At 35.3% G+C, this 10,286-nt stretch overlaps 2 protein-coding genes across 2 annotated transcripts; one reads left to right on the top strand and one right to left on the bottom strand.

The window, feature by feature from the left end:
- Nucleotides 1–102: 102 nt before the first annotated feature.
- On the bottom strand, nt 103–3,614 carry LOC147385609 (large ribosomal subunit protein eL36y-like). The gene is made up of 4 exons (XM_086422856.1): nt 3,457–3,614; nt 2,962–3,066; nt 1,532–1,731; nt 103–319 (listed from the first exon to the last, which is right to left on the bottom strand). The coding sequence occupies exons 2-4, from the start codon at nt 3,061–3,063 to the stop codon at nt 289–291; spliced, it is 333 nt and encodes a 110-aa protein (XP_086278982.1). The 5' UTR covers nt 3,064–3,066; nt 3,457–3,614; the 3' UTR covers nt 103–288.
- A 2,981-nt stretch (nt 3,615–6,595) lies between these two features.
- On the top strand, nt 6,596–10,202 carry LOC147385608 (putative E3 ubiquitin-protein ligase XBAT31). The gene is made up of 8 exons (XM_086423582.1): nt 6,596–6,849; nt 6,981–7,040; nt 7,169–7,240; nt 7,351–7,472; nt 7,607–7,747; nt 7,839–7,946; nt 8,902–9,160; nt 9,548–10,202. Exons 1-8 carry the CDS (start codon nt 6,670–6,672, stop codon nt 9,929–9,931), a joined length of 1,326 nt encoding a protein of 441 aa, XP_086279708.1. The 5' UTR covers nt 6,596–6,669; the 3' UTR covers nt 9,932–10,202.
- The last annotated feature ends 84 nt before the right edge of the window (nt 10,203–10,286 follow it).

Below are 10,286 nucleotides of genomic sequence, written 5' to 3'. Positions count from 1 at the left end.
CTATAATGTATTGCAGTGACGTGTGGCACGTCATGGGCTCATGGCACATTTAGACTACTCTGACATGTATCATCCTTGTGTCAAACAAATCCCTCAAGTCTATATTCGAAAACGTGACAGGTTTTACCGTTCATTCCTTAATATTTAGAACCATAATATTCAAAACAAAACCAAAGCCAAGTGTACCACCATATCAAAATTCCAACTGAAACCCTAAACAGAACTACTGTAAAATGCAAAAATCCACCTAGATACTCTTCCATATAAAACTTTGGTAGCAATTTTTCATCATTTCTTCTTCTCAGACACTCCAGCAGACCTGCACAAAATGGCAGCAGTACACAAACCATGTAAGATTAAAAATTATAAAAATGTCCATCCAACATCGAATCATCTACTTTAATTTTACCTTGTCAGAACAAAGCTTCTCAAATTATATAAATGACAATTCTAGTTAAAAGGACAAATTAAAGCATAGGTTGATCCCTAAGTAGAGAAAACACTTGGTACCAATACCAAGTATCTCAAGTATAAACTAAGTACTGATACCCAGGTAGATGAATGTACATTAAAAATTGATGGTCTAAAAATAACCCAAAGCGACCACTATTGTTATCTTGGTTACATTATACATAATGATGGTGATAATAAGGAAGATGTTGCATATAAAGACCAAAGCTAGATGGTTAAAGTGGAGGTGCGCTTCTAAAGTGATATGTGATAGATTCATACCAATCAAATTAAAAGAAAATGTTTACAATATGAAAAGACTAACTATGCTTTACGAAGCTAAATGTTTGGCAGTCAAGAAACACCATGTTAATAAACTTAGCATTGCAAAAAATTAGAAACTAATGCATCAGGAAAAATGTGGGAGTAACCTCCAATGGGTGGTAAACTAAAAGAAAAACGATGAGATGGTTTTGGCATGTTCAACAAAAGGCTGAATACAACCCAATTGGAAACACTATTCAAGTTGAAGGTCCTAAAAGTGTGAGAGGAAGACCCAAAAGAACATGGGTGGAGATAGTGAAAGCAGAAATGAACATTTTCAATAACAAAAGAAGTAGAATGTATGAACAAGGATGGTCTCATAAACCCAAAACATGGCCTTTTCTTCTTCTTTTCTCCTGTGGGTCGGTTGGGGGAGGGATAGAAGCATGACGTTTGAGTCTCAAGTTGGGGGGCATAAAATGCATGACTACACTGTTTTAGATGAACATATAAACAAAAAAAAATATGCAAAATGTAGTAAACAGGTAGAAATTATGGAAAAAGTTAATCTACTTAATTTGGAAGGAAGGGATGTTTTATTAGTAATTATTTACAATGATTACTAAAAAAATAGATGAAGAAAGATGAAGTTTTAACGATCAAAAAAAGGAAAGATGAAGTTTTTAAGCTACAATTAGTAAAAAGGTCCTAATTGTAGATTCCAACAAAGGGTGCAATTAAAGGACAATCGAATCTAACATGTTTTATATTTAACACCTAAGAGAATATGTAAGAGAAAAATGGCAGGAAAGCTGACCTCATCTTGCGAAGCACGTTAGACATCTCCTCACGCTTCTTCTTAGCCCTCTTGTGGGTACCCAACTTTCTCTTGGCTACCTTCAGGGCACGCTTATCCTTCCCTACTTTCAGAAGCTCAGTAATCCTCTTCTCATAAGGAGCAAAACCTGCAACTTCCCTAATGAGGTTCCTCACAAAATGAACCCTCTTGCTGGTTTTCTGAAACACCACATCCAAAATTAACAAAATAATACCAACCAAGACAACTTTTAGGAAGCTCTCACACCCATACAATCACATTTCCCTCTAAAGCCATTAATCACCAATAAGCATAAGAAAAACACTTTCCTTACTAACTTCGTAAGATTTTAAATCTTTCTAAGGGCCGTTGCGCTCAAATGGATTAATACATTGACAATCCAACACCACAGCCCTCTAGATTTTATGGAAAAACCAAGATCCAAATATATAATATATATATATCAAAAAAATAACTTTTTTTGGGTTTGATCCAAGGTTCTGAAAATGGGTCGCTGCTGGACTCTCAAATTTATATATATATATATATATATATATATATATATATGGGAGCAGTTCGGCAGCCCTAAAGTTTGCCAAGTTTGGTGCCAAACATTTTTTGTAAATCACTTTTGATGGGGTTAGAAGTTTTGGAACGGGCTGATTTTTTGTGAGGATGATCTCTACGGTGAAGAGATCATCCTCACAAAAAATCAGCTCATTTTGAAACTTCTAACCCTAGTTTACAAGTCGAAGAATTGTGGACCGTCCAATTTTTGTAAATCACTTTTTATGGGGTTAGAAGTTTTGGAATTGGCTGATTTTTGGTGAGATTGAGCTCCTCTTCATAGAGATCATCCTCACAAAAAATCAGCTCATTCCAAAGCTTCTAACCCATATTTTGAAAAATGTTTGGCACCAAACTTGGCAAACTTTAGGGCTGCTGAACCGTCCCCTATATATATATATATATATATATAGGGTCCCGTTCAGCAACAAACATTTTGGCAAAACAATTTTCAAAACATGGGTTAGAGGTTTTGAAATGGGCTGATTTTTGGTGAGGATGATCTCTACGGTGAGGAGATCATCCTCACCAAAAATCAGCCCATTCCAAAACCTCTAACCCATGTTTTGAAAAATGTTTTGCCCAAATGTTTGCCAAAATGTTTGTTGCTGAACATTTCCCAAATATATATATATATATATATATATATATATATATATTATATATATATATATATTTGAATTTTCTTTTCAAAGTTCATAGAATTTTGTCCTCAACAACCCTGTGGCATTGAATTATGTTGAGCTCAACAACCCTTAGTATGGTTTGAAACCTTACTAAGTTAATAAAATCAGTATTATTCTAAACATAATAACTGCTAGTTGAAGAAGAAGCAAATTGAAGTAAATCTGCAAATTTCATACCCCTTTACGGGCCGAAGGGCGAGGGGCCAATTCCCGCTTTGTGACAACATGACCTTTGTTTAATCCGACAAAGAGCCCACTATTGGGCTGGGGAGGAGCCATTACCTGCTCGCAACATTATAGAATCATAAATGAACTTTAAAGAAGAATTCAACACCATTATTAGAATCTAATATTCTTAAACTTCCATATTTTTTTCTTATTTTCTCGCCTACGATCGAGACTATCTGCATGTGGTACAAGTTTTGTGATTAACAACCATTGTTCCATGTAATCAAGAGTTTAACCAAAAGATCTCCCGGAAATACAGAAGCAACCAAACTGAGGAAATAAACCCTAGAAAAGAAAATTTACCAGATTGATTTGAGAAAATTAGGGTTACAATATAGACGAAAAGCGTTAAACTGAACAGAAATTACCAATGATTTTCATGGATCAATAAAAACATTTAAAAATAAATTTTAAAAAAAAAAAAAAAAAAAACAAATCTACTACCTCAGATCGAAGCTTTGAAGCTGAAATTTCAAGAACGAGAAGTTGGGATTGACGGCCAAAACCCTAGCTGCGAACCCTAGATCAGTCTCGTATTTATATACGATAGAATATTAATGGATCTGGCTAGCCTAATGGGTTTTAAGCCCGATCTGCTGAACCTGTTGATGGGCCTGGGCTTTTAGGCATTATATTCCACCATTCAGTTTTGCTCATGGGTTTGGATCATTCACTCATGTATTTTCTATTTAAAAGAAATAAAAGTAAAAAAGGCTGAGTCACCTCGAAATCCAATCGAATTGAGTCAATTCGATCATGTTTTAAGTTGACTCAATTCTAAAACTATACTAAAAGCTAACTCACCTTTTGATATTTCATTAGGTGCAATCAAATAGTGGAATTTATTTTCCATTAAATTTATTTTTCAAATGGCCATTTTCCTAAGGATGTTTGTATTCCCTTGAAATACAGACTCTATGTATAGTTTTTCACTTATGTTTATTTTTTAATTCATTTTGAATCTAAACAACAGCTTGAAAGGGTGTCCCATAAATCCTTCATTTAAAGGCCAATATATAATTTGGCATACAAAACCATAAATATTTGTTCTTATTTATCCAAAGTAATGGATCTATGGTTCTACGAAGGGAACATACAAAAAAGAACATCAAATTATCACGATTCTTAAAAAAAACTATCTTCAAATTGGGTCCACTTAATAATAATATGGTATACTTAAGTTTGATAAAGACATGGCAAGATGCATAGAATAATGGATAGAGCTGATTTTGATGGAAGAAAGCTTTAATTAGAAAATTCATTAAGGCCTTGTATAGAAGCTCAGATATTGAATCCTTATTTTTCTTTTCGAGTCGTAAAGATTTGGAGAAGAAATCGGATAGATGATTGTTTTTCTTGAAAAATATGATTTGTTGTTGTGCATTTGATTACTTGGAAAAGCAATTTAGGAGGAGAAAAGAATCCATATTTCTTTTAACATTTTCCAATATGTAATTAAATGCAACAATTTTCTCCTAAAATTGATTTTCTTGAAAACCCATTTTTCTCAAAAATCATACATACCCTTAGCAAAATGAGAAGTTAGCCATGAGTTTTAGTTAAACTGATTTATTAGAGAAGGTTTCAAAGATCTTTGAATTACAATACACACTTGTTATTCTTGTTTGTTGTTTTTTTTTTCCTCTTTTTTAAGTTGAAAAGTAGTTAAGAGAATACCTTGCCTTGTGGGTTTCAATGTGCAACTTTTCTACCAAAAGAACATGGTATAACTTTTTCCCCCCATGCTTTGTTTGTAAGTCTTAAACAAATTTAAGATGCAAACGTTTCTAAACAATAACTCATCCCAAAGTTTTGAGTCGATTAAATAAATCGTGTCCCTCCATTCTATTCCATCTAGAGTCACGTAAATATTTCTAAAATTGAATTTCAGTTTTAATGAATTCTAATTTTATATTAGAGTCACAATCTAGTAGACCAGTACGATGTCTTGTTCCTAATACATCGGAATAATGTCTACGTGGCACCCTTGGATTGGTGAATTAAAAAATATATTGTACAACATGCAAGGTTTGATTTGGAGCCCAAGGTGTCAAACACCAACTAGAGCATGCAACATAGACAACATTCCTATTTTATAGAAACGTTTGATTAATGTGATGAATCACTTAAATATATATGTTTTTTTAACCTTAAAAGGGTTGGCCTAGTGACAGGCCGAGCCTTGATAAGGTTCTCAAGAAGGGTAGGTTAAGTGTTCAAAACCCCATGAAGTAATGAATTCCTTAGGGCCACCCTCTAAGGTTTGATTGATCTTCAACTCAACCAGTTGCATGTAGGACTTTTTGAGGAGGTGGTGTGTGTGACCATGGGATTAGTCTCATTCGAAGGGTGAGGATACATACATTTTTATTTTTTCTTCCCACCAAGAAAAGACTTGGGTTGGTAAGCTAACACATGAGCCAAGCATCAAATCTAATATCTAGACAAAGCTTGCTTATCTATTTTTGTTAGGCAAGTCAATCCGACCCAAGATAGTCAATTGTGTGTTACATGACTTGAAGGTCACACAATTGAATATGGTATCAAAAACAAACTAAACGTTTGCTTAATGTATACTTTTGAAAATACACCTTACTTTATATTCAAAAAACACATATGTTCTCGCTTATTATTAAAAAAAAAAAACACACATTTACATTATTTTTTATTAAAAAATTTGTATTCTTCAAAAAGAGAAAGGTGGAAACTATTTACATTGAGAAATGATTTTGTAACTCAACTTGACAAGGTAACTCAAAAACTCAACTAGCGTGTACCTTGCAAGAAACGTAGATTTTTCCCCTGGGGATACACAAATGCACATTCCCATAAAACATGTCGAGTTGTGTATCTCGAGGGAAAAATCTACAATTCTTGCATTTGCCATGTCAATGAGTTTTTGAGTTACCCCGTCAAGTTGAATTACAAAATCAGCACTTATTTAAATTAGTTAATTTATTGTGTAATGATTTTTTAACTCAATTCTGATAGATTAACTCACTGACTTGGCATGTGCAAGAATCACAGATTTTTGGATGATCATAGCCAGTTAAGAAATTATAATTTACCTAAAACTGCATTTTATTTTAAAGACCTGCTATTGGCACCCTGACTTTTACTTATTATACCCAAACTTCATAAAGATTAAACCACACCATTCAAACATTACAATAACAAAGTTCTAGTTATTACTTCAGCATTACAAAGTATTATAACACATTCAAACAGTTTCAATAGTTATTTACAAGTAGAATTAGGCCCATATAAAATCCTAAATCCAACTAATATATATAACTTTCATTTTAATTTAAGTGTAATAAGTAAAAGTTGGAGTGCCAATAGCAGCTCGCTTGTTATACCATATAACTTTCAAACAAGTCAACCTTAATAGACAATCATTTATAATATTAAATAATTAAAATTATAAATTTATAATATAATGGTCTCCAAAATATACGACGGCTGCCCGCCCATTCTTAGCAGCTGCCCGAAGTCACACCGTCGACTTTCCATGCACCTTCGGGCAGCTACAAAATCCCAAGCGCGCTCTCTCTCTCCCTCTCCTTGTTAATCAGTGCTCTCTCTCTCTCTCTCTCTCTCTCTCACGATCGACGCCACCACCCTGTGTGGCTGAGTGAGCTCGGAGAAGAGGAGGGAATGGGTCAGGGACTGAGTTGCACAGCGAGTTCTGAATACGAGTTCTTCAATGCTGTTGAGATGGGTGACTTAGAGATGGTAGAAGCTCTGTTGGAGAGAGACCCAACTCTCTTGGATCAGACCACCATTTATGATAAGCTCTCTGCACTTCATATAGCTGCTGCAAATGGTTGGATTGAGGTGGGTTTTTTGAATTTCTTTCTAATTCCATTTTTTTCTTCAGTTTTTAATGGATTTTTGAATTTTCATGTTGTTGTTGATTGATTGGTTTCTTTGGTTTTGTTTTTGGTGATTGATTTGATGGTGGGCAGATAATTTCAATGATTTTTGATAGATTTGTTAATCCAGACATCTTAAACCGTTACAAACAGGTAAGCTTTATCTGATTCTTGTTTAGAAGAAGAGAAGATTAAATGAAATCTTTCATTTGGTGGTGTTTGATCTTAGTGTTAGTTTTTTTGTTGTTGTTTAATTTCTTCTATTTTTTTTATTGGTATAGACTCCACTTATGTTGGCTGCAAAGCATGCGAAGATCTCCTGTGTACAAAAGCTCCTAGAAGCAGGGGCCAATGTATGTATAAAAAAAATCACATTTTTTTATGGCTTTTTTATTGGAGAATTTTTATTTAATTTTATACTATAATGGAGATAATAATCTGGATTCTCTGTAAAATTTCTTAGATTTTGATGTTTGATACACTTCATGGTAGAACCTGCTTGCACTATGCTGCTTATTATGGTCACACTGATTGCCTACAAGCCATCCTTTCAGCAGCCCATTCGTCTCCTGTTTCCGATTCTTGGTGGGTTCGATCTGTTCTACTCTCTTTCAGATCAAATTGTTTCTTGGGTTGGCGAGTGTTAAGAGTTGAGTCGTTGAGGTTGTGGTTCTACAATTTCATTGGTTTTGATTGTTGTATTTGTGATTGAATTGCAGGGGATTTACACGATTTGTTAATGTCAGAGACGATAAAGGAGCAACTCCATTGCACCTAGCGGCCCATCAAGGACGACCAGATTGTGTTCATATTCTGTTACATAGTGGAGCTCTTGCATGTGCTTCTACTGGAAGATTTGGGTAATGACCCCTAACATAGGCCTCTCTCTTATCATCATTGTTTCATCGATTATTTTCGATAATATAGGATTTATACAAGTCCTAATTTCAGCTGCCCAGGGAACAGTCCACTTCATTTGGCAGCTCGAGGGGGTTCTTTGGATTGTATCCGGGAATTACTGGCATGGGGAGCTGATCGGCTTCAAAGAGATACATCTTGGTAAGATTCAGATTACATTGGAGCATATTTAGTAAGGTTGATTGTCATTCCCTTTGTAATATTGAAATTAAAGAGCGTAATCTTACTCGCAATTAACGGAAGTTATTAAAATATTTAACCCAACACGGGTGGAGTCATTTTTGTATTCCTTGATACCGATGATTCAATGTTAAACTAGATTTTTTTTTTATTTTTTTTGCCCCAATGGATACTTTGGTAACATTTGAGGTTTGAATCACAACTTTAACCAGACTGCAAAAACACTTAAACCCAATCTCTTTTTCTCCTTTATCTATGTTGGGTTATGTTTTCTATTCTTGTACATGAAGAGTTGTCGTGTATTCAACCCGGATCTTTTGATGATCCGCAAACGACCCGTTTAAGCCAAAATATTGGACCCATTTGGTTTGGACTTGGATCCAACCTGTTTACCCTCTTCGTAACCCTAAGGATATAAAGGGTAAGAGATGAAACCCTAGCGGGTTAGAGAGAGATATACGAGAGGTAGAGAGATTGTAATCCTGTTCTTCTTTGGTTATCATAATGAAATCTCCATTTTCACCCGTGGACATAAGTCGATACTTTGACCGAACCACATAAATCTTGTGTCTTGTGTGAGAGATTATTTGCATTCCTATTGATTTATACTTCGGATCTGAGGGTTCGTTCTAACAATCTAGATACCCATATCTATGTTTTTAATATTTTTTTATATAATCGTGATAAACTCTTTGTACGTTCTCTGACGTGTCAGTGCATAAAACCATAGATCTTTTTCTTCGGGATACACAAGGAAAAGATCTATGGTTCTGTTCACATGCCACGTCAAGTGTGTCAATTTATCAATAATCTTTTTTATATTGGATGACAAGCTCTGCCTCTTCAATTGATTTGAGTACCAATTAGTATTTGAGGTCTCAAACTAAATTTTCTAATCAAGGGTGGGAAACTGCAGGAGAATCCCATACATGGTTGCGCTAAAGCATAAGCATAGAGCATGTGCAGCACTACTGAACCCTTCTTCAGCGGAGCCACTTGTCTGGCCATCACCCTTGAAGTTCATCGGTGAGCTGAACCCAGAGGCGAAGGTCCTGTTAGAGAGGGCTCTCATAGAAGCTAACAAGGAGAGAGAGAAGAAAATCTTAAAGGGGTCGTATTGCTCACTTCCTTCTCCATCACATTCTGATGTTGGACTTGACCACAATATCTCTGAGGTGAATTGGCCCCCTCTTTGTCTTTACTTTAAATTCAATTTGCATTTCTAATTCTTTAAGCAAACAAAACTGGTGGCAGATTTCGCAAATTTGTTTTTAGAGATGCCTCCATTAAAAAGATCATAGGAAATGTTTTTTCTTCAATTAAGCAAAACATTAGGTGCTCTATTATTCATAAAGTTTCCTACCATGTTTAAAAACCATCCATGCTTATAAAAAAATATCCAATTTTTTAGATTTTTCCCCTTTTTGCTGAGGGATATTAAAGGTTATGAACCAAAATAGAAGAATCCAAATACTCTTTCTAGATTACAATCCTTAGAACTGAAGCCCATGATTTGTGTTGGATTTTTTTTTTCGATTCACTGGGAGAATATTCTCATGCAGGCCTGCGACACGGACCTTTGTTGCATATGCTTTGATCAAGTCTGCACTATTGAGGTCCAAGACTGTGGCCACCAAATGTGTGCACATTGCACACTAGCCTTATGTTCTCACATAAAGCCCAACTCCAATACTGCATGCGCACCCAACCCACTCTGCCCCTTTTGTCGAAGCACCATTGCCCAACTTGTGGTCGCAAATGTCAAGACCGATAACAAAATGGACGGGGACATCAGCCCTTCAAAGCTGAGTAGGTTGAAGAGTTCAAGGAACTTAAGTGAGGGTAGCAGCAGCTTCAAAGGCTTATCTGCCGTGGGTTCATTCAGAAAGTTAGGTGGCATTGGTTCAGAAAGGATTGCTGCCGAAGGCAACGAATCGAAGCCTTGACACGTGGTACCCGTGGATTTGGACCCATTTGGATAGATCTATGGAGCCCCATTTTCTGTGTAAATTTTGGGCATTTTATTGTGTGCAGAGTGGGAACGAAAAATAAAGTGGAGGATTGGGGTGTGAGTTATTGTATTTTTCAAGAGTAATATTTGATTTTAGAATATAGAGAAAATTTGTTGATTGTCAAATGAAATGTACTCTTTCCTTGATTGCTGCTAGACCTAAACAAACTACTTCGTTTCTTCTGTTCTATAGTCAAAGGAAATGGGTTGGGTCCTGATTATATTTTTCCATTCTTTGTTCTCGGGCTATCCTTCTAACGGTCCACTCAATAAATAAAAAAAATACCGAT

Source organism: Akebia trifoliata, chromosome 14, assembly GCF_017979445.1.
Source record: "Akebia trifoliata isolate Shusen 1 chromosome 14, ASM1797944v1, whole genome shotgun sequence".
NCBI lineage: Eukaryota > Viridiplantae > Streptophyta > Magnoliopsida > Ranunculales > Lardizabalaceae > Akebia > Akebia trifoliata.
This window is presented reverse-complemented; position numbering and strand designations above follow the sequence as displayed.

Coding starts and splice junctions, on each gene's coding strand:
- LOC147385609 (XM_086422856.1), bottom strand. CDS start 3,063: ATGGCTCCTCCCCAGCCCAATAGTGGGCTCTTTGTCGGATTAAACAAA. Junction 1,732..2,961: donor GCCCTTCGGCCCGTAAAGGG/GTATGAAATTTG, acceptor GTGGTGTTTCAG/AAAACCAGCAAGAGGGTTCA. Junction 320..1,531: donor AACGTGCTTCGCAAGATGAG/GTCAGCTTTCCT, acceptor CATTTTGTGCAG/GTCTGCTGGAGTGTCTGAGA.
- LOC147385608 (XM_086423582.1), top strand. CDS start 6,670: ATGGGTCAGGGACTGAGTTGCACAGCGAGTTCTGAATACGAGTTCTTC. Junction 7,748..7,838: donor GCTTCTACTGGAAGATTTGG/GTAATGACCCCT, acceptor TCCTAATTTCAG/CTGCCCAGGGAACAGTCCAC. Junction 7,947..8,901: donor CTTCAAAGAGATACATCTTG/GTAAGATTCAGA, acceptor GGGAAACTGCAG/GAGAATCCCATACATGGTTG.